This window comes from Durio zibethinus, chromosome 12 (genome assembly GCF_047325235.1).
Source record: "Durio zibethinus cultivar Kanyao isolate XHJ-2024 chromosome 12, ASM4732523v1, whole genome shotgun sequence".
NCBI classification, from domain to species: Eukaryota; Viridiplantae; Streptophyta; class Magnoliopsida; order Malvales; family Malvaceae; genus Durio; species Durio zibethinus.
The window spans coordinates 3,087,343-3,114,718 of record NC_143173.1 but is presented as its reverse complement, the minus strand read 5'-3'; the positions used below and the strand labels follow the sequence as shown (position 1 = coordinate 3,114,718).

The following is a 27,376-nucleotide window of genomic DNA, read 5'->3' as shown; positions in this document are numbered from 1 at the left end:
TATATAAATTTTTTTATTATGATACCAAATAATAAATATTTTTAATGAATTATTTTTTTTTATAAAAAGTATAAAAACTCTTAAAATATAATTAAAAATCATTTAAGTTTTAACTTTTTATTATAAGTAATCAATCCTTCTAATATTTATTTACATCTAATTATATTTTATTTGAATAAAAAAATTTATATACATTAATTTTTATTAACTAAAATAAATTTTTATGTGATATCAATAACAAAATAAAAGTTTGTCACATTATGCAATAGATAGATATATATATATATATATATATAAATAATAAATAAAATAAATTTTTTTGTTCTTTTCTCTTTTAAGATTTTTTTTTTGAAATAAGATCTTTTAAGAATTAAAAGATTGATTGATTAAATTTTATCATATGCTTAGATTTTAATTCATTTAAGAGTCCAAGTAAATTAAAATAAAAAAGTAAGGGTTTTTATTCTTATAAGTAAAATTTTAAAGACTTAAATGAATATTGAATTAAATCAAAATAGAAAGACCTTTTAACCTGCTTTTCTTAATTCCTCCTTAAATTTTTGAGATTGATTGTTTTTGGGTTCAAATAAAAGAAAAAGAAATTGAGGTCAAAAGACATTATATCCAATTGTAGCCATGTCTTATGAGAAGCTCGTCTCGAAACTAGCAGCTCTAAATTTCTAATCCAAACCCAACCAGATCCTTCTCCATGTTGCCGCCGTCGCCACCACCACCCAAAAAATCCCATCAAAACGAGCTAGACCCAGGAAGCCGAGGCTTCAACCACCCTTTCTTTCAATGCGCAGTCCTGGTCCTTCCATGGCTAACCCCTCAAGAACTCGCTACAATCTCCCTCACCTGCAAAACCCTTCACCAACTTTCCCTTTCCATAACTCTCCACCGCTCCCTCGACGCTTCCAGATCGTTTGAAAACCTTCCCATCCCATTTCATAACACGGTCGATCAATACCCTTATGCCCACTTCATCTACACCCTTTCTCAAATCAGCCCCTCCTCTTCTTCTTCTTTTCCTTCTTTAAAGCGCCAATCTTGGGGACCCAAGTCGTCGCAGAGTCAGGTACCTTCTGGGTTGAGCTTGCCGGATGCTGAAATGGGTTGTGCTGATGACTCGATGACTCGACTTGGAGCAAGTTGGGTGGGTGTGGTGGACGCGTCGGGGTGTGAGTGCGAGAGGTGTGAAAAGGTGAGTGAAGATAATGTGATTGGATGTCCGTGCATGGAGTTGGAGTGGTCCGAGGGGATGGGGATAATGAGTGAATGCGGACCGAGTTGCGGCTGCGGGTTGCAGTGTGGGAATCGACTGAGCCAGAGAGGCATACAAGTTAAGTTGAAGATTGTAAGAGATGTAAGAAAAGGATGGGGCTTATATGCTGCTCAATGGATTCAGCGGGGGCAATTCGTCTGTGAGTATGCAGGTACTTATTAGTTATTTTCAAATTTTAGCTTTCTTTGTTCCTTAGTTATATGTATTTTTTCTTTTACTCCAAAATGAATCATTTAATACGAAAATGTTGCGAGGATTTCTTTTTATAGTATCTTAGGTGAATTCAGTTGCATTCTCAGAAGATTTGCCAATTGTTGTGTTGGTTATTTTTGGTTAAACTAATTGATGATTCTTAAAAGATAGCACTGGGTTTAAGAAATGAGAAGCACGACTCTGGTCAGCCTGACCATTTTAAACAAGAAAATGTGATAGGATATGAAAACGTTACGAAAAAATGAAAGCATCACTATTTAAAATTTTAGCAAAAATCATGTATGGGTTTGGCAAAAAAAAAAGTGTTGTGTTGGACAAGTCACATGAATTTGATACAGGAATTTTTATATTTTACGCGTGTTTGAAATGAAATAAACAAACACATATACATGAATTGCCAGATCTAGACTTAGGCTAGATAATATTTCTCTTGTGAAGATATGATGACTTGGAGAAAGCACAGGAAAAAGGAAATAAGCTTTGAACTTTGAAGATATGCATGCGCATAATATAGTGACATCACCATCACTAATTAATGATGCAAGCTAGATAATACTTCTCCTTGAGCAATCCATGTAGCTTTTTGTGTTTCTCCCCTGTTTTCCTCCATGCTATTTTGCTTCATGTCACCAATGTGTAACAACTTGGCATCTTTTGCAAAATGGGGGGCGTCACACTTTATTGATCAGACTGATGGTTTTTCTTGCATCATCCCATTTCTGCTTTCAGGTTGTTGCCATCTTCTTGTCCTTGCTTTGTGGTTCTTACTGTTGTAAGTCCTTAATGTGTCTTTCCCATACAAAGTGACGGCGGTCTTATTGAATTAATGTTGGTGTTAAACTTTTACGTCATTCAAAAAGCTTTTGTAAACCTCATTGGACACAAGATGCTAAGGCTTTAATCATGATTTACCCCCACCTCCTCTCCATCATCCCTGTTCGGTTTCATACTTTGTGCACATCATTCAGTGTCCCCAAAGTAGAACACACTGTCTGGAAGACATTGCTTGGGGACATATTTTGGATGGAAGTTATTGCTTCTGTTATTCCTCATTTGTGCAGAGCTGGTTCATGATTCTTATCTCTGGAGATTAGTCCTTAAATGCTGTTCTGTTTGCAATTTGCTTGGATAGGTGAGCTTTTAACAACAAAAGAAGCTAGGAGGAGGCAACAAATCTATGATGAACTTGCTTCAGACAGCCACTTTTCTTCTGCTCTGCTAGTTGTGAGAGAACATCTTCCATCTGGGAAGGCATGCTTGAGGATTAATATAGATGCCACAAGAGCTGGAAATGTTGCTCGCTTCATTAACCATTCTTGTGATGGTGGTAATTTATCAACAGTACTTGTGAGAAGGTCAGGAGCTTTGTTGCCTCATCTATGTTTCTTTGCTTCAAAAGACATAAAAGAAGATAAGGAGCTCACTTTTAGCTATGGCGAAATTAGAGTCAGGCCGAAGGGCTTGAAATGTTTCTGTAGCAGCTCTTGTTGTTTTGGAACTTTGCCTTCAGAACATACTTGAAAAATACCTAAGCTCTCATTAACCGAAAGCATTGCTCCACAATTGACTGGTGATGCTCATAAAATTGTAAATTAATTGTCCCAACCAAATGTATAGCCATGAGATTTAAGGCAATCAAGCAAGCCCAATTTGAGGCTAATTTTCTGTTGTTTCTTTTCAAGAGAACCATGCTAGAGAACCTTTGTTTTTTGGTACACAGAGCACTGCAAGTAGAACTTTTCAATATCTACATGTTAGAAATCCAGGATTCCATCTAACCCCTCGTTGCGTTCAAATCCAAGCCCCTTTTCGCCTCCAACTGCACTGTGGGGTACATTTGGATAGCATTAGCACCCCAATTATGCAGTTGAAGGTTTTCAACTTCACTGCCTCCTCAGTTAGAGGTGGGAAGGGGAAGGGTCTAAACCTTAGACACTTGACTGTCTTGGTGTAAATTCAAATATAAGACATTTTTCAATTATGGCAGTTAAGTGTGATATCTAATCTCACTGTTATTTATATCCAAAAATACATATCCCCATCACTGATATTAATGTTATTACTACAATATTCAACCTCATTGTTATAATAATTAATTTCATCGACACTATTGTTTTTAATCTCATTGGAGTCGTTTTTATCGTTCATGAAAAATGGACCCTTAGTCAAAATTGAAGTTTCATTCCTTCTGGAAGCATAAATTACCTAGCTTGCTAATTGGACAAGGAGAGCAACAGTATGTGTTTTTGTTCTCCATCTGTTGACGATTTACGGTCTTGATTCTTGTCCAAATTCGTTTGTCTCAGAAAATATGCTCCAGTTCTCTGACTCTACCCTCCTTTTCTCAAATGCAACTACAGTTTGTCTTGTCTGTTCAAGATGTCAGTTTTGTTGTAGCTTAGGTTGATGGTACAAGTTAACTAGCTAGGACAACTATGTTCGGTTCCATTTGGACATAAGAGTTTTATTTTGTTTTGTAATGAAAAACTGTCAAATATATACTAAATCCAGTAATGGCAAGTTATGGTATTATACACATCATTACAACAAGAACGGACTAGAAGCTGAAACTTCATTCATGGCATTTTGGCATGACAACCATGCAAGTTTGGTAGCTAGCTACTAATCCCACACGCCACGGGCAGCACAAATCTTGTGCCTTCCCATAAAGACAACCCCTCCTCAACTCCCACACGTGAAATTGGACCTAGCAATTCATGTAAATGTGTCTATCTATTTTTTATATAACAAGTGTAAAATATGAAAATCATTTTATCATAATTCATATCGATATATTAAATACAAAATAATATTTTATATCAAATTTATATCGATTTTTTTTAAATTTTTAAAATTTTAAATCATATTTTTTTTTGTATCATATCACCGTATAACGTTTAAAATTAGCACATAAAAATGAAACTTCTTCTTTCTTTTTTTTTATGTTGTTCTATCATTTTATATTATCTCATATCTAACACCTTGGTTAAACTACTAATTTAAACGAATCCTCAAATCCCATTATCTCAAAGACTCAAACGAAGCCACTCCCTTTGCACGTGCTCCTCACACCACTCAGCCTCTTCTCATTTCACTCCCTCCCTTCCCCACAACGATAACGCCCCTGCTCTCTTTCTGTATTTGATTTTGATATTATAAAGTTTTTTTTTTGAACCCAACAGAAAAAAGAAAGACAGAAAAGGAAGCTTACCACATTTCTCTTGGCAACCCCATTCACGAGACAAACGTGCCCTCCTATTCCATTTTATTCACATATAAGCAACCAAAATCACCACCTTTCTCATTTGCTTTCTTTGAACCTATAATATCCCTGAAATGGCTGAGCCACAATGCCATGGCGTTTCTGAAACTCGTAGGAAGGGCACTGGCAAGCGGGCCACCATGCCGGTTGAGGCTGAGCCAGAGGTGGCAGAACTTGCCCCAGTCCCAGCATCCCCATGTGGGGCATGCAAGTTCTTGAGAAGGAAGTGTATTAGTGGGTGCATTTTTGCACCCCACTTTGGCTCAGACCAGGGTGCAGCCAGGTTTGCTGCCGTGCACAAGGTTTTCGGTGCTAGTAACGTTTCAAAGCTCTTGCTGCACATTCCGATGAACCGGAGACATGACGCTGTGGTCACCATATCATATGAAGCTCAGGCCAGACTATCGGACCCTGTTTATGGTTGTCTCAACCATACTTTCCTTACAACAACAGGTTAATTAACACACAAGCACTACCGTATCTAATGTCTTCCTTTCTTTTGTTGGTCAGATTTGAATCCATTTATGGGTTGTTCTTGATAGTTGAAGTGAATAGGAATGAGGTAATTCATGCTTAAAGTTGATAGAAAATTATTGTAATGTTTTTTGCAGGTAGCATCTCTACAAGCCGAGCTAGCAATGGTGCAAAACCAACTGATTAACAGTCGATTTGTCATGGCAAATGCCCTTCAAAGCTCACAGCAACAGCAGCAGCAACAACAACATCATGAACAACATATTGCATTGCTACAGCCATCATACTCAAACAATTCCTCAGCTTCCAATAACCTCATAAACATAAGCAACTTCACCTCCAATTTTGACCTTGTGGCTGAAACTACTGCACCTAATTCTTCTCAAAGCATGGACCGTCTTCAGCTCTCCAGGCCATGCCATGATGACGAAGATGATGAACAATATAGCCAGATTCCGGCCATTTTTGCTAATCATCGGAGATAAACTTTAGAATATATATATATATATATATATTTTTTTTTTTTCCTTCTCTTTTTCTTTTTCCCTTAAAATCAATAAAATTCTGACTTTATTAAATATAGATATGAGTCATACAGATTCTTTTCTTCTATGCAAAAATATTTCTATTTATATAATCTTATACTCTATATTCCCAAACCATAAAATAAACATATATGATATATGCCAATTAGATTTATGAGAATAATCTTATATTTTTCCCGCTTGTTGAGGTTTGGTATGATGGGATGCACTCATATCTTTTAATTTTTATTGGTGGAAAGTAAATTTTCATGTTTGTTATATTACATTCCTGAAAATACATTTTTTTTTTTCATGGATATCATGTTCTCACCAAAAATAATAACGTGAATTTTTTTAGAAGTAATGAGAATTTTAATCAACAAAATTTCATCTATATTAAATATTGTAATCTTATCCTCTCAACAATTTAATTCTCAACCATCACATTCTCAAAATTCACATCTCAACATGTAAGACACCAAATGCAAGCATCCGTGTGCAAGTGTAATTATTTTTTATTCTTTTTCACTTACTTTTTGTTATAGCTAGATATGATAATCTAAAATATATTATAGTAATATGACGTAAATATAATATAAAATTAAGATACAAAAGTATATTTTTATAAATGTATACAAAAGTATATTTTTATAACAATAATTATAAATGTATTTAATAAAATAAAAAATATATATTTTATATTTTTATATTGACACAAATGATCATACATAATTTTTATATAAAATATGATATAAATATATAAATTTTAATATTTTATATAATACAAATACACGAATTATTATATTTATCTACAACTTCAAAATGAGTAAAAGTCAATCATAGACCCAACTAATTCATGCTACAAATTTTATTTTACCTTCAAAATTAACATCAAGTTTAATTTTTTTTCTTTAAACATATATTATTGTATAATATAAAATATAATAAAGCTTTACATTTTATAAACCTTTATGCTATATGTATTAAAAATAAAATAATGTTACACAATCTTTTAATTTTTCCTCCTCTAAAATACTAATACAAAATTTGGGAAAATAGAACAATAAAAAAAATGGGTAAAAAGATCATCAAAAGTTTGGGAAAAAAAAAAAGAAAAAAATAGAAATAGAAATTAGCTGGCAATGATGTGGCAGCATACTATTCGTCCGTTTCAAAACTTATCATATAAAAACAAACCCACACTCCTTTGCTAAAAAAGAGAAAGGAAAACAAAAAAACGTAGCTTGACCTCTCTTTTGTGAAACACCCAAAATTCCAGAGATGGATATTTCATAGATTTTCCCACAGGTCTCTCTCTCTCTGTAAAAGAAAATTGGGTTTTTTTTTTCTTTTATTTAGGATTGGATTGGTTTTAGAAAAAGAAGGAAGGCTATGTCAACCCCAGCGAGGAAGAGGCTGATGGAAGACTTCAAGAGCCTACAGCAGGATCCACCTGCTGGTTTTAGTGTATCTCCTCAAGAAACTAATATCATGCTTTGGAACGCTGTCATTTTTGGGTATTTCTCAATTCCTTCCTTTCTTTCTCTTTTTGATTTATTTTTTAATTTTGGGGTTTTTGATTTTTTTGCAGGCCTGATGGTACTCCATGGGAAGGAGGTAAAAATTTGTTCTTTTTTTCTGTTTTTGTTTTCTTTCACTCGAATTTTATAAATTTTTTGTTTTATATGTTATGCTATTGACGTTTTCTTATTGGATTTTTGTGGAGTTGTGAAATTTGAGCTGCTAATTATGTTACCTTTTTGTGTTTTAGGTGAAAATCAACGAATTGGTATCATTTTGTTGTTTCAGTTCCCGCTGATTTAGTCATTTTTCCTTGAAATTTGAACTGTTATGGATTTTTGAACATGCATGCTTAAATCAATATGCATTGATACATGATTCAAGGACACATGATTTTCTGAGCTGATGAAGGGGGAGTGTGGTTGAATTTTTGCGCAATCTGTTTTATTATTGATGAACTATTTTGTGATGTTTGGCTCCAGAGTTTATCCTTTTTTTTATGGTTTAGTCCTCTTGTGTTTTCTGTTGATGGTTATGATGATTATTGTCAATTGATCATTGGTTTTGGCCGCAATAGATATTGCATTTTCTTTACTTTTCTTTGCTGCTATCTGCTGTTGAATGTTTTGTTTGATCAGTTTAGCATGAAGAATTAGTAAGTCATGTTCAGTATATCGCTTGTTTGTTGGAATTTGGTGTGATTTTTTCCTTGTTACTATGACTTGTGAAATTTTTACATGAAATCTTTGGAATTTAACACTGTGACATTTGAAATGGTAAACTTTGTGCAAATTTTTTGTTGATATAACCTGGTGTTTTGATTGTAAAGAGGATATTGAGGGCTTGGTAGGGGTAGCAAGGTTAAGACTTAATAAATTGTTAATTTTATGGTGTTTAGACATTTCATGTTTCTTTTGCAAGAAAAAGGACATTATGTTTTAGGTGCACTTTTCATGAGCTTTGACGAGTTTTGGCTGGAATCAATAAAATGAATAGTATGACTCATGAGTTACATGACACATTAGTCACTGGTTTCTTGTTTTTTATTGCCTAGTTATTCTTTCTGTTACCACCTTAGTGATATTTTAATCTTCTTGTTTTAAGGATACTAAATTAATTTTTATTTCTCATGTGACACAAGAAATTTCTTGAGATTTTTCAGGTACGTTCAAGTTGACTTTGCATTTTACGGAGGATTATCCAAATAAGCCTCCAACTGTCCGGTTCGTCTCACAAATGTTCCATCCAAATAGTATGTACAAGATTTTGTTCATTGATTTTTTTTTTTTTTTTTGTGGCCTTATGTGCAAAATGGGTCTGTTTTTGTCTTTTGCCATCTAATAATCTGTCATGTCTTGATCAGTTTATGCAGATGGGAGGTTTTGTCTTTATATTTTGCAAAATCGGTGTAGTGTTGCAGTTATACTCAAATCTATCCAGGTGCAGCATTCTATGCGTTTTTATTTTCTTTCTGAAGAAATTGTTTCTCATCAATGGCTTCCCCTAAACCATGGTGTTTGCACTTTGTTGATTTCAAATTCAAACTTTTTGAGTTATCTATGTTTTTGCATGAGTGGTTGTTCCTCTTTGCTATCTGTTTTCCTGCAACAAAGTATGAGGCCTTTGCTTAAGTTGAGTCTATCACAACTATCAATGTGATGAGCATACTTTTCATTGATATTTTGGTGATTACAATTAGCTTCTTAAAGTATGTCAATCTGAGAAACCTTAATCGAGAAATTTTCAGTTATTAATATTAATATTTACTGCATAAGTCATTTGGCTATTGCTGTGTGTCTGTCTTAGCGTTTATGTTTTTTTTCTTTTTGGCCAATCAGTGTTTGCATTTAATAACAAACGAAAAAAGATAATAAGGAAAGATGTGACATATAATACATACAAAGAGATTCATTCACAACCTAGGCACATGAGAAACGTAAAAAGTTTATTAAGCCAAAGATTTGACTCCCTGAAAATAATTGAACTGTGGAAGCTTGATATATTAAACTTTAATAAACTAAAGCCTTTTGACAGAACTAGAGTGGTTGTGAGGATAACGCAATATAAACTGCAGTACAGGAGGATGCATGTGTGGTAGAGATATAATTCTGCCTATGCAGGCTGTAGGTCTATGTACCATAATTGAATTGTAGGCCAATTTTGGGAATGGACAGGCTGTCATATTCCTCTACCTTTAACTTTTGTCTATTTCTCCTTTTTGTCCATGAAGAAAAGTCAATAAGTTGTCATTGTCAAATTTCTTTTCGTAGGTAATAATGTCTGTAAAATTTCTTTTCATAGGTAAGAATGTCTTGGTTCTTTAACGAAGTGCTTATGCATGTCATGCATGGTGGAACAAAATTGAGGGATGGAGGGTTTCTCCCTCTATATGTGAAAATTTCCTGTCTTTATTACATGGAGTAAAGGTGGTAAGATGCTAGTAGTACTAGATCGTGTAATAACTGACAATTCTGTTTGACCTGGAGTATCACTTAACAAACTCGATAAAACAAAAGAGTGACTGATCTATCTGGCCTTAGTGGCAGATTTTGGATGTAGCCTTTTATATGTTTAAAAAATTTTGATAATGCCAGTGGATGCACTTGTTCACCACCTTTTTACTAGATAATTGAGGAAGAGGTTGCAGGAAGTATGGCCCGAGCTTTTGTTCTGTTAACTCTCCATCATTTTCTTATAAATGAAAGTAATAATTCATAATGTTGTAAAAGGGTGCCTCTCTGTTACACATTCACATTGAAGGGAAGTATACAAGAAAGCACCAAAAACAGTTAACAATGAGACATAAAACATCAAACAAGTCCAATTCTTTTAAAACGTAAAGTATATCTGTAGAAGAGAGTTTTCTAGAAGGAACTTGAATATCAGAGAAACAAGAACTAAAGAATTAGATCCATTTTGCAGGAGCCTATGTTATTTGCATATTCTTTGACTAAACATGGGAAAAACCTACATATCCTTCCTTCATGGCCCCTTTTCAGAATTTACTGACTTCTTGCATTTCATATTTCATATTTCATATTTCTCTTTTTCATCTCTTCCCTTAGTTGATGAATACCCCTCGTATCTTTGGCATCTTATTTATTTATTGCACAGAAAAACATGGGAATAGTTGGCTAGAATTTGTGTAAAGGAGGTTAGTCCATGTCTCTGAATGAAGTATCTCAAAGCTGTTACTTTCTGAGAACTTGTGCTGATTGTTGAGCTGTTGTCAAGGATCATACATCCTGGTCGTGAGAAGAGGTTTTTAGTCTTGTTAAAGCCATGAGTTTGAAAACTTTATTAGCTTATTTCACAGTCCTCCAGCTTCTCTAGCACATTCAGTTCATCCCCATCCCCTTCATCTTGCTTAGACTACATATCTGGACCTACATTCTAAACAAGGCAAAAGCTTCCACTTGAAGAAAAGAAACTTAAATATTGCAAGCCTTTTTGTCTTGTTCTTGTTCATCTTTTTGGTACATTAGAGCAGGCACATTTCATTCTTGTTCTTTGTTTTAAACATGGTTCGATATTCTTTTCAGTAGGCAGTCAGCATAAGTCTTTGCACATGTGGCTGAATAACTGTTGGCGTCATATGCACTATGATCGAGTTTAATCCTTTTTATGGTGGGTGAAGAGATGTAAGATGCTTGTTGATCCTCACAACTTCATCCTATGAGCAGTTATTAAATCATTGCATTTGATAGGAATTGCTTTGAAAGTTGTGATTAAGTGGTACTGTTCTGATTAACATAAAGCAAGCATTTTGAAAAGTGGTCTCTAATCAGGACTTTGTTGTGTATGTATGGTTTTTCTTGTTAATTATTATTGTGCAGTTTGATTAACTTAGTTTGCTTTGCTCAAAAGTTGAGGAAATGTGATTCCAAGGTTCTCAATTAAAGCATATTAAACATGCTAATTACATTGTTGTGCTTGTGCCAGTCTCTACTTTGTAAGCCAAACCTAAACTGTCCAGCAAACTTTGAAGCTGCTCGCGTGTTTAGTGAGAATAAGCGGGAGTACAACCTAAGAGTGCGTGAAATCGTGGAGCAGAGTTGGACTGCTGACTGAGTGCAGTGTTTGAAAATAACAAATTCTGGTGGTGATGCTGGTGCTGGTGCTAGCAAACTTGAAGACCATTCCCCAAACATCTTGTTGGGGAGTGGAATACTATCGACTGTTTTCGTGTGCTTTGTTCGGTGATGATTTCTTTGAATGATTTGATTCGTGCCTCTTAGACATTCTCTGTTTTCGCTGGTTTCTTGATGTTGAATCCTATTCTTTCCTCGTCTTTTCTGTAATGTAACAGTCAATTTCTGTTTGTAGCATCTGTATATGAGTATCTTTCTAGCGCTGATGTCCAAGGCAACAGAATGCTTGCTCTCAGAGACCAAATCGGAGGGGCATTTCATCGTAATTGAATCAGTAAGATATTCAAACAATATGAATAGGAATGGCTGCTAGGAACTCCTGTTTTGCTTGAATCTAGTCGGATTTGCTGGTTATTTTGCTTCACTTTGTGAATACCAAGCACTGTGTTTAGAGTCTAAACCGCTCTCTGCATCTAATACAATACTCTGCCAATAAGCATTGCAGTCAAAGGTTGATTGCAAAACAATTCGAACTCGATGAATTTTTATTCGGATCTGATAAAAATGGTTATGGGTTTTGGGATATTTTGTTTTGATTTGCCTTGAGGTATATATTTTATTGTTTATTTAATTTTATATTTATGTATTAATATTATTATTTAATATTTTCATTTAAAATGTAAATTTAATAAAATATTAGATTTATATATAATTAAAATATAATTTATTTAAAAATAATATTTTATGAATATATAATATTAAGAGTGAATTCTTTAAAATTTTAGTTGAATATCGTTTTGATTCCTAAATTATAAAAAATAATATATTGATCCCTGTACTAAGAAACTCACAACAAAATGGTTTTTCTGTCAACAAAGTAAAAAAAATTCCGAACACAAATTTAATAATTATTTAATTTTATAATATTTTATTGCAATCAATTAACTTTTAATTTTTTATTTTGATTCAATTAAATTTTTAAGTGAATAAAATTTAGCCATATGATAAAATTAAATCAATTAATCTTTAAATTATAATCAATTAAACTTTTAAAATTAAGAAAAAAGGGGAATAAAAAATCTATAAAATGAAAGTTGTAGAGATTGGAGCCTTTTGGAAGTGTCCACGTCATCAGCTTTTTTTCCCACCTTACCTTTTTTTTTTCACTTTTTTTTGGGATAAAGATTGTTTTTAGAGGGTTAGAGCCTATGGCAAAAAATAAATTTTTTTTTAATTTTTTATGATTTTTTTTATGATTAAAGTTGGTAATAAATTGATTTTTCGTGGATTGATGATAGAAATTGATAAGAGATTGATTTGTCTACATAAAAAGAGTCAGTGAAGAGATGGAAATCGGTGAAAAGTTGAAAAAAGTTGGTGAATGAAAAATAAAGAAATCTGATAAAAATATTTTTTTGTTAATTTTTAAATGTTCTTATTTTTTGTTATTTTTTTGAGTTTTTGATTTAAGGTTGATAATTTAATCTATCACAAACAGATTTTGATTTGATTCAATCTTACGAAATCATTTTTTTTTTATGAAATTCGAATTTTGAGTCGAGTAAGATTATGAAACAAATGAGATCAAGTCAGGATCGAATTTTAAATAAACTCAATTCAACCCAAAATTATATAAAAATTTATTTTTTAATTAATTAATTTTTTATTTATATATAATGATATTTTAAAATATTTATATTTAAAAAATAATATTTATATTTTAAAAAATAAATATTTTATTAATTTCGAGTGGAATAAAATCACACGATTTATATAATATTTGATCGAGATCGAATTCGAATATAAAAAAATAAAATAAAATTTAAATAAAATTAAATTCAAATTTATAACATATAAAATTAAATTAAATTTAAAATGAATAAAATTTGTCTCAAATCTGATCCGATTTCAACTCTATTTTGATTCGTAAAGATAAAACATCACACTTTTTTATTTTTATACAAAGAAACCTAACACCTAACAAACATCAAACCTGTACTAAAAATCTTTTACCTTCTTCACATGCCACCTTTGATTTTGCTTTTCTTATTTTAAAATATTTTTATTATACTTTTTATATTTAATATTTTAAAAATCATATGTAAAAGGAATGAAAAAAAAAAAAAAAAAGGCGAAAAAACTTTCATTCTTTTTTTTTTATTCAATATTTAATCAATCATTTCTATTTCCCAACTTTTCAGCTCCGTTTAGTTTTTTTTGTTTTTGAGTTTTAGCCAATCTTTTAATGACTTCTCTTCCGCATGAACCCTTTCAGTTTTATACAACAAATCTTTTGGGTTGAGGAAAAAAATACAAAGGCCAAAGGTTAAGTAGGAGTGGATTTTTATTTTTTTTTTTCATTTTTCATCTTCTTTACTTTCTTTCTTTTCTTTTTTTTCCTACCCACAATCAGATCTATCATTCTTTTTCTCTTTCGGTCCATTTCTTGCTTTTAGTTTTTTTTTTTTAAATAAATATGAAAGAGTGAGGTTAAAGAATTGAGGAAGATCGTAAGGACTTGAACTCCCTTGAATCTTTTGAATTTCCCAGTAAGTACAAAAGGGTCATGACGTGCACTTGTTCCTTCTTGACAAGATGAATAAAATATGGTTTGTGATTTATTGCTTTAGGAACTGTTAGCTTGATGAGATTGTTGTGTCAATGAAAGTTTAAAGATAGTGTATGTTTTTATAAGAAAGCAACATGATTTTTATTTGTAAAGATAAACGTTGTGTTTCTTTTGTTGTTTGTATAATCTTGATTTTTATGGTTGTCATTTTAATTTTTGTTTCTAAATGTGATTATTATGAGTAGTAATTAATTTTTGTTTAAGCATAGTTTATCAAAAATATGCCCTTAGTATTCAACTTTGATGTATGCATGTATTTATATATACATACACATACACATGCACATGTGTACTTACATACATATATATATATATATATGTATAAAAAGTATCTATGTATGAAACTATAATCACTGGTCTATTAGAACTTCTGATGTTTGTCTTTATCAGATTGTTTTTATGAATTTGCTACAAAGATCCTACTGGATAATTCCCATTTGTTGTTGTATTTTAATGTTAATATGATAATTTGAGGAATTATTATTATCCAATACGTATTTCTTTTTGGGATCAATGGAATGCTATCTAGTTATAAAATAATTTTTTTTTGCTTATATTGGTTTTTATTAGGTTGTGAGTAGGGTTGTAAACGAGTCAAGCTGAGCTGAATAGTGAGAAATTCGAGTTCGAGCTTGACTCACAATTCGAGACTCAATATTCGGTTCGAACTTGATCGAGTTTTATTTTTCAAGCTCGAACTTGATTCGTGATCGAATTCGAGTTACTCGAGTTCGCTCGATTAAGTTTAATTAATATATAAAAATAAGCTCGATTCGTATACTCGACAAGAGTTCGATTATTCATGCGCGAACTCGAACTCGGACTCGAAATATTTTATTAATTAAAATAATAAAAATATATTTAAATATAAAAGCTCGATTAGGCTCGTGAACTATTCGAGTCAGATATAAGAATACTCGAATTCGACTCGATCAATAAGTCGAGCTATTCAAATTCGAGCTCGACTCGATAATAATCGAACTGAATTCGAGTTTTTTTCGAATCGAACCCGAATAATTTACGAGTACTAATATATATTTTACACTTTTAGTTATGAGTGTCGAGGTATGGTTTTTTTTTTTTTTTTTTCTAATAGTTTACCCTTTTATCTTTTTTGGTAATTTTAAGAATTTTAAATCATGACAAGGCAAGAATCTCCAAAGAGATTTGTCACTAGGTATCATAATGGTCCTCTCCATTCGTTGTGGCTTGTACATACTGTTTTAATTAATTAATTATTTATTTAAATTTATTTGATTTATTTTTAGATTGATGTTTGTATAGTATTCAAAATTACAGATGTGAACCAAAGTAATTTTTTAATAAGTATCCAAAATATGTGGTTGTGCATTATAAGTTCTTTAATTCTCCCTTTTCTTGTTGTAATTCATGATTGCACTTAATATTGATTATTTTCAACTTAATTATTACAATTTTTTCTTAATTTCTACTATGTTGTTTGATACTTCCTTTTTACTTTATTTTTATAGTGCAAATTAATTTAGATTAGATAACAACTTTGATGCAAAATTTAAATTGATTTAACTTGATTTATGTGATATCAATAACAAAATAAAAGTTTATCACATTATGCAATAGATAGATATATATAAATAATAAATAAAATAAATTTTTTTGTTCTTTTCTCTTTAAGATTTTTTTTTTGAAATAAGATCTTTTAAGAATTCAATTGATTGTAATTAAAAGATTAATTGATTAAATTTTGTCATATGATTAGATTTTAATTCATTTAAGAGTCCAAGTAAATTAAAATAAAAAAGTAAGGGTTTTTATTATTATAAGTAAAATTTTAAAGACTTAAATGAATATTGAATTAAATCAAAATAGAAAGACCTTTTAACCTATTTTTCTTAATTCCTCCTTAAACTTTTGAGATTGATTGTTTTTGGGCTCAAATAAAAGAAAATGAAATTGAGGTCGAAAGACATTATATCCAATTGTAGCCATGTCTTATGATAAGCTCGTCTCGAAACTAGCAGCTCTAAATTTCTAATCCAAACCCAACCAGATCCTTCTCCATGTTGCCGCCGTCGCCACCACCACCACCCAAAAAATCCCATCAAAACGAGCTAGACCCAGGAAGCCGAGGCTTCAACCACCCTTTCTTTCAATGCGCAGTCCTGGTCCTTCCATGGCTAACCCCTCAAGAACTTGCTACAATCTCCCTCACCTGCAAAACCCTTCACCAACTTTCCCTTTCCATCACTCTCCACCGCTCCCTCGACGCTTCCAGATCGTTTGAAAACCTTCCCATCCCATTTCACAACACGGTCGATCAATACCCTTATGCCTACTTCATCTACACCCCTTCTCAAATCATCCCCTCTTCTTCTTCTTCTTCTTTTCCTTCTTTAAAGCGCCAATCTTGGGGACCCAAGTCGTCGCAGAGTCAGGTACCTTCTGGGTCGAGCTTGCCGGATGCTGAAATGGGTTGTGCTGATGACTCGATGACTCGACTTGGAGCAAGTTGGGTGGGTGTAGTGGACGAGTCGGGGTGTGAGTGCGAGAGGTGTGAAAAGGTGAGTGAAGATAATGTGATTGGATGTCCTTGCATGGAGTTGGAGTGGTACGAGGGGATGGGGATAATGAGTGAATGCGGACCGAGTTGCGGCTGCGGGTTGCAGTGTGGGAATCGACTGAGCCAGAGAGGCATACAAGTTAAGTTGAAGATTGTAAGAGATGTAAGAAAAGGATGGGGCTTATATGCTGCTCAATGGATTCAGCGGGGGCAATTCGTCTGTGAGTATGCAGGTACTTACTAGTTATTTTCAAATTTTAGCTTTCTTTGTTCCTTAGTTATATGTATTTTTTCTTTTACTCCAAATGAATCATTTAATACGAAAATGTTGCGAGGATTTCTTTTTATAGTATCTTAGGTGAATTTAGTTGCATTCTCAGCAGATTTGCCAATTGTTGTGTTGGTTATTCTTGGTTAAACTAATTGATGATTCTTAAAAGATGGCACTGGGTTTAAGAAATGAGAAGTACGACTCTGGTCAGCCTGACCATTTTAAACAAGAAAATGTGATAGGATATGAAAACGTTACGAAAAAATGAAAGCATCACTATTTAAAATTTAGCAAAAATCATGTATGGGTTTGGCAAAAAAAAAAAAGTGTTGTGTTGGACAAGTCACATGAATTTGATTCAGGAATTTTTATATTTTACGCGTGTTTGAAATGAAATAAACAAACACATATACATGAATTGCCAGATCTAGACTTAGGCTAGATAATATTTCTCTTGTGAAGATATGATGACTTGGAGAAAGCACAGGAAAAAGGAAATAAGTTTTGAACTTTGAAGATATGCATGCGCATAATATAGTGACATCACCATCACTAATTAATGATGCAAGCTAGATAATACTTCTCCTCTAGCAATCCATGTAGCTTTTTGTGTTTCTCCTCTGTTTTCCTCCATGCTATTTTGCTTCATGTCACCAATGTGTAACAACTTGGCATCTTTTGCCAAATGGGGGGCGTCACTCTTTATTGATCAGACTGATGGTTTTTCTTGCATCATCCCCTTTCTGCTTTCAGGTTCTTGCCATCTTCTTGTCCTTGCTTTGTGGTTCTTACTGTTGTAAGTTCTTAATGTGTCTTTCCCATGATAAATACAAAGCGACGTCGGTCTTATTGAATTAATGTTGGTGTTAAACTTTTACATCATTCAAAAAACTTTTGTAAACCTCATTGGACACAAGATGTTAAGGCTTTAATCATGATTTCCCCCCACCTCCTCTCCATCATCCCTGTTCGGTTTCATACTTTGTGCACATCATTCAGTGTCCCCAAAGTAGAACACACTGTCTGGAAGACATTGCTTGGGGACATATTTTGGATGGAAATTATTGCTTCTGTTATTCCTCATTTGTGCAGAGCTGGTTCATGATTCTTATCTCTGGAGATTAGTCCTTAAATGCTGTTCTGTTTGCAATTTGCTTGGATAGGTGAGCTTTTAACAACAAAAGAAGCTAGGAGGAGGCAACAAATCTATGATGAACTTGCTTCAGACAGCCACTTTTCTTCTGCTCTGCTAGTTGTGAGAGAACATCTTCCATCTGGGAAGGCATGCTTGAGGATTAATATAGATGCCACAAGAGCTGGAAATGTTGCTCGCTTCATTAACCATTCTTGTGATGGTGGTAATTTATCAACAGTACTTGGGAGAAGGTCAGGAGCTTTGTTGCCTCATCTATGTTTCTTTGCTTCAAAAGACATAAAAGAAGATAAGGAGCTCACTTTTAGCTATGGCGAAATTAGAGTCAGGCCTAAGGGCTTGAAATGTTTCTGTAGCAGCTCTTGTTGTTTTGGAACTTTACCTTCAGAACATACTTGAAAAATACCTAAGCTCTCATTAACCGAAAGCATTGCTCCACGATTGACTGGTGATGCTCATAAAATTGTAAATTAATTGTCCCAACCAAATGTATAGCCATGAGATTTAAGGCAATCAAGCAAGCGCAATTTGAGGCTAATTTTCTGTTGTTTCTTTTCAAGAGAACGATGCTAGAGAACCTTTGCTTTTTGGTACACAGAGCACTGCAAGTAGAACTTTTCAATATCTACATGTTAGAAATCCAGGATTCCATCTAACCCCTCGTTGCGTTCAAATCCAAGCCCCTTTTCACCTCCAACTGCATTGTGGGGTGCATTTGGATAGCATTAGCACCCCAATTATGCAGTTGAAGGTTTTCAACTTCACTGCCTCCCCAGTTAGAGGTGGGAAGGGGAAGGGTCTAAACTTTAGACACTTGACTGTCTTGGTGTAAAATTCAAATATAAGACATTTTTCAATTATGGCAGTTAAGTGTGATATCTAATCTCACTGTTATTTATATCCAAATACATATCCCCATCACTGATATTAATGTTATTACTACAAGATTCAACCTCATTGTTATAATAATTAATTTCAGCGACACCATTGTTTTTAATCTCATTGGAGTCGTTTTTATCGTTCATGAAAAATGGACCCTTAGTCAAAATTGAAGTTTCATTCCTTCTGGAAGCACAAATTACCTAGCTTGCTAATTGGACATGATGAGCAACAATATGTGTTTTTGTTCTCCATCTGTTGACGATTTACGGTCTTGATTCTTGTACAAATTCGTTTGTCTCAGAAAATATGCTCCAGTTCTCTCCTCCTTTTCTCAAATGCAACTACGGTTTGTCTTGTCTGTTCAAGATGTTAGTTTTGTTGTAGCTTAGGTTGATGGTACAAGTTAACTAGCTAGGAAAACTATGTTCGGTTCCATTTGGACAAAGAGTTTTATTTTGTTTTGTAATGAAAAACTGTCAAATATATACTAAATCCAGTAATGGCAAGTTATGGTATTATACACATCATTACAACAAGAACGGACTAGAAGCTGAAACTTCATTCATGGCATTTTGGCATGACAACCATGCAAGTTTGGTAGCTAGCTACTAATCCCACACGCCACGGGTAGCACAAATCTTGTGCCTTCCCATAAACACAACCCCTCCTCAACTCCCACACGTGAAATTGGACATAGCAATTCATGTATACGTGTTTATCTATTTTTTATATAACAAATGTAAAATATGAAAATTATCTTATCATAATTCATATTGATATATTAAATGTAAAACAGTTTTTTATATTAAATTTATATAAATTTTTATTAAAATTTTAAAATTTTAAATCATATTTTTTTATATCATATCACTGTATGATGTTTAAAATTAACAGGTATACATGAAATTTTTTTTTTTTTTTCATGTTGTTTTACCATTTTATATTATCTCATATCTAACACCTTGGTTAAACTACTAATTTTAACGAATCCTCAAATCCCATTATCTCAAAGACTCAAACGAAGCCACTCCCTTTGCACGTGCTCCTCACACCACTCAGCCTCTTCTCATTTCACTCCCTCCCTTCCCCACAACGATAACGCCCCCGCTCTCTTTCTGTATTTGATTTTTATATTATAAAGTTTTTTTTTGAACCCAACAGAAAAAAGAAAGACAGAAAAGGAAGCTTACCACATTTCTCTTGGCAACCCCATTCACGAGACAAACGTGCCCTCCTATTCCATTTTATTCACATATAAGCAACCAAAATCACCACCTTTCTCATTTGCTTTCTTTGAACCTATAATATCCCTGAAATGGCTGAGCCACAATGCCATGGCGTGTCTGAAACTCGTAGGAAGGGCACTGGCAAGCGGGCCACCATGCCGGTTGAGGCTGAGCCGGGGGTGGCAGAACTTGCCCCAGTCCCAGCATCCCCATGTGGGGCATGCAAGTTCTTGAGAAGGAAGTGTATTAGTGGGTGCATTTTTGCACCCCACTTTGGCTCAGACCAGGGTGCAGCCAGGTTTGCTGCCGTGCACAAGGTTTTCGGTGCTAGTAACGTTTCAAAGCTCTTGCTGCACATTCCGATGAACCGGAGACATGATGCTGTGGTCACCATATCATATGAAGCTCAGGCCAGACTATCGGACCCTGTTTATGGTTGTGTCTCAACCATACTTTCCTTACAACAACAGGTTAATTAACACACAAGCACTACCGTATCTAATGTCTTCCTTTCTTTTGTTGGTCAGATTTGATTCCATTTATGGGTTGTTCTTGATAGTTGAAGTGAATAGGAATGAGGTAATTCATGCTTAAAGTTGATAGAAAATTATTGTAATGTTTTTTGCAGGTAGCATCTCTACAAGCCGAGCTAGCAATGGTGCAAAACCAACTGATTAACAGTCGATTTGTCATGGCAAATGCCCTTCAAAGCTCACAGCAACAGCAGCAGCAACAACAACATCATGAACAACATATTGCATTGCTACAGCCATCATACTCAAACAATTCCTCAGCTTCCAATAACCTCATAAACATAAGCAACTTCACCCACAATTTTGACCTTGTGGCCGAAACTACTGCACCTAATTCTTCTCAAAGCATGGACCGTCTTCAGCTCTCCAGGCCATGCCATGATGACGAAGATGATGAACAAGATAGCCAGATTCCGGCCATTTTTGCTAATCATCGGAGATAAACTTTAGAATATATATATATATATTTTTTTTTCCTTCTCTTTTTCTTTTTCCCTTAAAATCAATAAAATTCTGACTTTATTAATATATAGATATGAGTCATACAGATTCTTTTCTTCTATGCAAAAATATTTCCATTTATATAATCTTATACTATATATTCCCAAACCATAAAATAAACATATATGATATATGCCAATTAGATTTATGAGAATAATCTTATATTTTTCCTGCTTGTTGAGGTTTGGTATAATGGGATGCACTCATATCTTTTAATTTTTATTGGTGGAAAGTAAATTTTCATGTTTGTTATATTACATTCCTGAAAATACAATTTTTTTTTCATGGATATCATGTTCTCACCAAAAATAATAACATGAATTTTTTTAGAAAAAATGAGAATTTTAATCAATAAAATTTCATCTATATTAAATATTATAATCTTATCCTCTCAACAATTTAATTCTCAACCATCACATTCTCAAAAATCACATCTCAACATGTAAGACACCAAATGCAAGCATCCATGTGCAAGTGTAATTATTTTTTATTCTTTCCCACTTACTTTTTGTTACAGCTAGATATGATAATCTAAAATATAATATAGTAATATGACGTAAATACAATACAAAAATAAGATACAAAAGTAATACGATTTAAAATTATAACAATAATTATAAATGTATTTAGTAAAATTAAAAAAATATATTTTATATTTTTATATTGACATAAATTATCATACATAATTTTTATATAAAATATAATACAAATATATAAATTTTAATATTTATATGATACAAATACAAAAATCATCGTATTTATTTACAACTTCAAAATGAGTAAAAGTCAATCATAGATGCAAGTAATTCAAGCTACAAATTTTATTTTAACTTCAAAATTAACATCGAGTTTAATTTTTTTTCTTTAAACATATATTATTGTATAATATAAAATATAATAAAGCTTTACATTTATAAACCTTTATGCCTATATGTATTAAAAATAAAATAATATTACACAATCTTTTAATTTTTCCTCCTCTAAAATATTAATACAAAATTTGGGAAAATAGAACAATAAAAAATAAGGGTAAAAAGATCATCAAAAGTTTGGGAAAAAAAAAAGAAAAAAATAGAAATAGAAATTAGCTGGCAATGCTGTGGCAGCATACTATTCGTCCGTTTCAAAACTTATTTAACCATAAGCAATGGAATCGCCACCCATTTTTTTCTTTTCTTATCATATAAAAAAACAAACCCGCACTCCTTCGCTAAAAAAGAAAAAGGAAACAAAAAAACCCTAGCTTGACCTCTCTTTTGTGAAACACCCAAAATTCCAGAGATGGATATTTCATAGATTTCCCCACAGGTCTCTCTCTCTCTGTAAAAGAAAATTGGGTTTTTTTTTCCTTTTATTTAGGATTGGATTGGTTTTAGAAAAAGAAGAAGGCTATGTCAACCCCAGCGAGGAAGAGGCTGATGAGAGACTTCAAGAGGCTACAGCAGGATCCACCTGCTGGTATTAGTGGGGCTCCTCAAGATAATAATATCATGCTTTGGAACGCTGTCATTTTTGGGTATTTCTCAATTCCTTCCTTTCTTTCTCTTTTTGATTTATTTTTTAATTTTGGGGTTTTTGATTTTTTTGCAGGCCTGATGATACTCCATGGGATGGAGGTAAAAATTTGTTCTTTTTTTCTGTTTTTGTTTTCTTTCACTTGAATTTATAAATTTTTTGTTTTATATGTTATGCTATTGACGTTTTCTTATTGGATTTTTGTGGAGTTGTGAAATTTGAGCTGCTAATAATGTTACCTTTTTGGGTTTTAGGTGAAAATCAACGAATTGGTATCATTTTGTTGTTTCCATTCCCGCTGATTTAGTCATTTTTCCTTGAAATTTGAACTGTTATGGATTTTTGAACATGCATGCTTAAATCAATATGCATTGATACTTGATTCAAGGACACATGATTTTCTGAGCTGATGAAGGGGGAGTGTAGTTGAATTTTTGCGCAATCTGTTTTATTATTGATGAACTATTTTGTGATGTTTGGCTCCAGAGTTTATCTTTTTTTTTTATGGTTTAGTCCTCTTGGGTTTTCTGTTGATGGTTATGATGATTATTGTCAATTGATCATTGGTTTTGGCCGCAATAGAAATTGCATTTTCTTTACTTTTCTTTGCCGCTATCTGCTGTTGAATGTTTTGTTTGATCAGTTTAGCATGAAGAATTAGTAAGTCATGTTCGGTATATCGCTTGTTTGTTGGAATTTGGTGTGATTTTTTCCTTGGTACTATGACTTGTGAAATTTTTACATGAAATCTTTGGAATTTAGAACTGTGACATTTCAAATGGTAAACTTTGTGCAAATTTTTTGTTGTTATAACTTGGTGGTTTGATTGTAAAGAGGATATTGAGGGCTTGGTAGGGGTAGCAAGGTTAAGACTTAATAAATTGTTAATTTTATGGTGTTTAGACATTTCATGTTTCTTTTGCAAGAAAAAGGACATTATGTTTTAGGTGCACTTTTCATAGCTTTGACGAGTTTTGGCTGGAATCAATAAAATGAAGAGTATGACTCATGAGTTACATGACACATTAGTCACTGGTTTCTTGTTTGTTATTGCCTAGTTATTCTTTCTGTTACCACCTTAGTGATATTTTAATCTTCTTGTTTTAAGGATACTAAATTAATTTTTATTTCTCATGTGACACAAGAAATTTCTTGAGATTTTTCAGGTACGTTCAAGTTGACTTTGCAGTTTACGGAGGATTATCCAAATAAGCCTCCAACTGTCCGGTTCGTCTCACGAATGTTTCATCCAAATAGTATGTACAAGATTTTGTTCATTGATTTTTTTTTTTTTGTGGCCTTATGTGCAAAATGGGTCTGTTTATGTCTTTTGCCATCTAATAATCTGTCATGTCTTGATCAGTCTATGCAGATGGGAGTATTTGTCTTGATATTTTGCAAAATCAGTGGAGTCCTATATATGATGTTGCAGCTATACTCACCTCTATCCAGGTGCAGCATTCTATGCGTTTTTATTTTCTTTCTGAAGAAATTGTTTCTCATCAATGGCTTCCCCTAAACCATGGTGCTTGCACTTTGTTGATTTCAAATTCAAACTTTTTGAGTTATCTATGTTTTTGCATGAGTGGTTGTTCCTCTTTGCTATCTGTTTTCCTGCAACAAAGTATGAGGCCTTTGCTTAAGTTGAGTCTATCACAACTATCAATGCGATGAGCATACTTTTCATTGATATTTTGGTGATTGCAATTAGCTTCTTAAAGTATATCAATCTGAGAAACCTTAATCGAGAAATTTTCAGTTATTAATATTAATATTTACTGCGTAAGTCATTTGGCTATTGCTGTGTGTCTGTCTTAGTGTTTATGTTTTTTTTCTTTTTGGCCAATCAGTGTTTGCATTTAATAACAAACGAAAAAAGATAATAAGGAAAGATGTGACATATAATACATACAAAGAGATTCATTCACAACCTAGGCACATGAGAAACGTAAAATGTTTATTAAGCCAAAGATTTGACTCCCTGAAAATAATTGAACTGTGGAAGCTTGATATATCAAACTTTAATAAACTAAAGCCTTTTGACAGAACTAGAGTGGTTGTGAGGATAATGCAATATAAACTGCAGTGCAGGAGGATGCATGTGTGGTAGAGATATAATTCTGCCTATGCAGGCTGTAGGTCTATGTACCATAATTGAATTGTAGGCCAATTTTGGGAATGGACAGGCTGTCATATTCCTCTACCTTTAACTTTTGTCTATTTCTCCTTTTTGTCCATGAAGAAAAGTCAATAAGTTGTTATTGTCAAATTTCTTTTCATAGGTAATAATGTCTGTAAAATTTCTTTTCATAGGTAAGAATGTCTTGGTTCTTTAACGAAGTGCTTATGCATGTCATGCATGGTGGAACAAAATTGAGGGATGGAGGGTTTCTCCCTTTATATGTGAAAATTTCCTGTCTTTATTACATGGAGTAAAGGTGGTAAGATGCTAGTAGTACTAGATCGTGTAATCACTGACAATTCTGTTTGACCTGGAGTATCACTTAACAAGCTCAATAAAACAAAAGAGTGACTGATCTACCTGGCCTTAGTGGCAGATTTTTGTTGTAGCCTTTTATATATTTAAAAAATTTTGATGATGCCAGTGGATGCACTTGTTCACCACCTTTTTACTAGATAATTGAGGAAGAGGTTGCAGGAACTATGGCCCGAGCTTTTGTTCTGTCAACTCTCCATCATTTTCTTATAAATGAAAGTAATAATTCATAATGTTGTAAAAGGGTGCCTCTCTGTTACACATTCACATTGAAGGGAAGTATACAAGAAAGCACCAAAAACAGTTAACAATGAGACATAAAACATCAAACAAGTCCAATTCTTTTAAAACGTAAAGTATATCTGTAGAAGAGAGTTTTCTAGAAGGAACTTGAATATCAGAGAAACAAGAACTAAAGAATTAGATCCATTTTGCAGGAGCCTATGTTATTTGCATAGTCTTTGACTAAACATGGGAAAAACCTACATATCCTTCCTTCATGGCCCCTTTTCAGAATTTACTGACTTCTTGCATTTCATATTTCTCTTTTTCATCTCTTCCCTTAGTTGATGAATACCCCTCGTATCTCTGGCATCTTATTTATTTATTGCACAGAAAAACATGGGAATAGTTGGCTAGAATTTGTGTAAAGGAGGCTAGCCCATGTCTCTGAATGAAGTATCTCAAAGCTGTTACTTTCTGAGAACTTGTGCTGATTGTTGAGCTGTTGTCAAGGATCATCCATCCTGGTCGTGAGATGAGGTTTTTAGTCTTGTTAAAGCCATGAGTTTGAAAACTTTATTAGCTTATTTCACAGTCCTCCAGATTCTCTAGCACATTCAGTTCATCCCCATCCCCTTCATCTTGCTTAGACTGCATATCTGGACCTACATTCTAAACAAGGCAAAAGCTTCCACTTGAAGAAAAGAAACTTAAATATTGCAAGCCTTTTTGTCTTGTTCTTGTTCATCTTTTTGGTACATTAGAGCAGGCACATTTCATTCTTGTACTTCTTTTAAACATGGTTTGACATTCTTGTCAGTAGGCAGTCAGCATAAGTCTTTGCACATGTGGCTGAATAACTGTTGGCGTCATGTGCACTATGATCAAGTTTAATCCTTTTTATGGTGGGTGAAGAGATGTAAGATGCTTGTTGATCCTCACAACTTCATCCTATGAGCAGTTATTAAATCATTGCATTTGATAGGAATTGCTTTGAAAATTGTGATTAAGTGGTACTGTTCTGATTAACATAAAGCAAGCATTTTGAAAAGTGGTCTCTAATCAGGACTTTGTTGTGTATGTATGGTTTTTCTTGTTAATTATTATTGTGCAGTTTGATTAACTTAGTTTGCTTTGCTCAAAAGTTGAGGAAATGTGATTCCAAGGTTCTCAATTAAAGCATATTAAACATGCTAATTACATTGTTGTGCTTGTGCCAGTCTCTACTTTGTGATCCAAACCCAAACTCTCCAGCAAACTCTGAAGCTGCTCGCATGTTTAGTGAGAATAAGCGGGAGTACAACCGAAGAGTGCGTGAAATCGTGGAGCAGAGTTGGACTGCTGACTGAGTGCAGTGTTTGAAAATAACGAATTCTGGTGGCGATGCTGGTGCTGGTGCTAGCAAACTTGAAGACCATTCCCCAAAGATCTTGTTGGGGAGTGGAATACTATCGACTGTTTTCGTGTGCTTTGTTCGGTGATGATTTCTTTGAATGATTTGATTCCTGCCTCTTATACATTCTCTGTTTTTGCTGGTTTCTTGATGTTGAATCCTATTCTTTCCTCGTCTTTTCTGTAATGTAACAGTCAATTTCTCTTTGTAGCATCTGTATATGAGTATCTTTCTAGCGCTAATGTCCAAGGCAGGAGAATGCTTGCTCTCAGAGACCAAATTGGAGGGGCTTTTCATTGTAATTGAATCAGTAAGATATTCAAACAATATGAATGGGAATGGCTGCTAGGAACTCCTGTTTTGCTTGAATCTAGTCGGATTTGCTGGTTATTTTGCTTCTCTTTGTGAATACCAAGCACTGTGTTTAGAGTCTAAACCGCTCTCTGCATCTAATACAAAACTCTGACAATAACTATCTCAGTCAAAGGTTGATTGCAAAACAATTCGAACTCGATGAATTTTTATTCGGATCTGATAAAAATGGTTATGGGTTTTGGGATATTTTGTTTTGATTTGTCTTGAGGTATATATTTTATTGTTTATTTAATTTTACATTTATATATTAATAATATTATTATTTAATAT

At 33.3% G+C, this 27,376-nt stretch overlaps 5 protein-coding genes and 1 pseudogene across 6 annotated transcripts; all 6 read left to right on the top strand.

The window, feature by feature from the left end:
- Positions 1-438: 438 nt before the first annotated feature.
- LOC111295874 (histone-lysine N-methyltransferase SUVR3-like) lies at positions 439-3,184 on the top strand. The gene is made up of 2 exons (XM_022889649.2): positions 439-1,436; positions 2,631-3,184. The coding sequence occupies exons 1-2, from the start codon at positions 710-712 to the stop codon at positions 3,017-3,019; spliced, it is 1,116 nt and encodes a 371-aa protein (XP_022745384.1). The 5' UTR covers positions 439-709; the 3' UTR covers positions 3,020-3,184.
- Positions 3,185-4,478: 1,294 nt separating this feature from the next.
- On the top strand, positions 4,479-5,953 carry LOC111295876 (LOB domain-containing protein 20-like; annotated as a pseudogene). Its single transcript, XR_016346824.1, has 2 exons — positions 4,479-5,213; positions 5,372-5,953. The product of XR_016346824.1 is annotated as an LOB domain-containing protein 20-like (transcript).
- Positions 5,954-6,973: 1,020 nt separating this feature from the next.
- Positions 6,974-11,794, top strand: LOC111295875 (ubiquitin-conjugating enzyme E2 2-like). Its single transcript, XM_022889652.2, has 5 exons — positions 6,974-7,275; positions 7,350-7,375; positions 8,442-8,531; positions 8,643-8,719; positions 11,222-11,794. Exons 1-5 carry the CDS (start codon positions 7,151-7,153, stop codon positions 11,348-11,350), a joined length of 447 nt encoding a protein of 148 aa, XP_022745387.1. The 5' UTR covers positions 6,974-7,150; the 3' UTR covers positions 11,351-11,794.
- Positions 11,795-15,880: 4,086 nt separating this feature from the next.
- On the top strand, positions 15,881-18,500 carry LOC111296406 (histone-lysine N-methyltransferase SUVR3-like). The gene is made up of 2 exons (XM_089769069.1): positions 15,881-16,771; positions 17,973-18,500. Exons 1-2 carry the CDS (start codon positions 16,039-16,041, stop codon positions 18,359-18,361), a joined length of 1,122 nt encoding a protein of 373 aa, XP_089625195.1. The 5' UTR covers positions 15,881-16,038; the 3' UTR covers positions 18,362-18,500.
- Positions 18,501-19,756: 1,256 nt separating this feature from the next.
- Positions 19,757-21,272, top strand: LOC111297069 (LOB domain-containing protein 20-like). Its single transcript, XM_022891659.2, has 2 exons — positions 19,757-20,540; positions 20,699-21,272. Exons 1-2 carry the CDS (start codon positions 20,160-20,162, stop codon positions 21,044-21,046), a joined length of 729 nt encoding a protein of 242 aa, XP_022747394.1. The 5' UTR covers positions 19,757-20,159; the 3' UTR covers positions 21,047-21,272.
- Positions 21,273-22,267: 995 nt separating this feature from the next.
- LOC111296052 (ubiquitin-conjugating enzyme E2 2) lies at positions 22,268-27,100 on the top strand. Its single transcript, XM_022890070.2, has 5 exons — positions 22,268-22,620; positions 22,695-22,720; positions 23,786-23,875; positions 23,983-24,071; positions 26,559-27,100. Exons 1-5 carry the CDS (start codon positions 22,496-22,498, stop codon positions 26,685-26,687), a joined length of 459 nt encoding a protein of 152 aa, XP_022745805.1. The 5' UTR covers positions 22,268-22,495; the 3' UTR covers positions 26,688-27,100.
- Positions 27,101-27,376: the final 276 nt, after the last annotated feature.

Coding starts and splice junctions, on each gene's coding strand:
- LOC111297069 (XM_022891659.2), top strand. CDS start 20,160: ATGGCTGAGCCACAATGCCATGGCGTGTCTGAAACTCGTAGGAAGGGC. Junction 20,541..20,698: donor TACTTTCCTTACAACAACAG/GTTAATTAACAC, acceptor TGTTTTTTGCAG/GTAGCATCTCTACAAGCCGA.
- LOC111296406 (XM_089769069.1), top strand. CDS start 16,039: ATGTTGCCGCCGTCGCCACCACCACCACCCAAAAAATCCCATCAAAAC. Junction 16,772..17,972: donor ATTCGTCTGTGAGTATGCAG/GTACTTACTAGT, acceptor TTGCTTGGATAG/GTGAGCTTTTAACAACAAAA.
- LOC111295875 (XM_022889652.2), top strand. CDS start 7,151: ATGTCAACCCCAGCGAGGAAGAGGCTGATGGAAGACTTCAAGAGCCTA. Junction 7,276..7,349: donor TGGAACGCTGTCATTTTTGG/GTATTTCTCAAT, acceptor ATTTTTTTGCAG/GCCTGATGGTACTCCATGGG. Junction 8,720..11,221: donor TTATACTCAAATCTATCCAG/GTGCAGCATTCT, acceptor TGCTTGTGCCAG/TCTCTACTTTGTAAGCCAAA.
- LOC111295874 (XM_022889649.2), top strand. CDS start 710: ATGTTGCCGCCGTCGCCACCACCACCCAAAAAATCCCATCAAAACGAG. Junction 1,437..2,630: donor ATTCGTCTGTGAGTATGCAG/GTACTTATTAGT, acceptor TTGCTTGGATAG/GTGAGCTTTTAACAACAAAA.
- LOC111296052 (XM_022890070.2), top strand. CDS start 22,496: ATGTCAACCCCAGCGAGGAAGAGGCTGATGAGAGACTTCAAGAGGCTA. Junction 22,721..23,785: donor TGATACTCCATGGGATGGAG/GTAAAAATTTGT, acceptor GAGATTTTTCAG/GTACGTTCAAGTTGACTTTG. Junction 24,072..26,558: donor CTATACTCACCTCTATCCAG/GTGCAGCATTCT, acceptor TGCTTGTGCCAG/TCTCTACTTTGTGATCCAAA.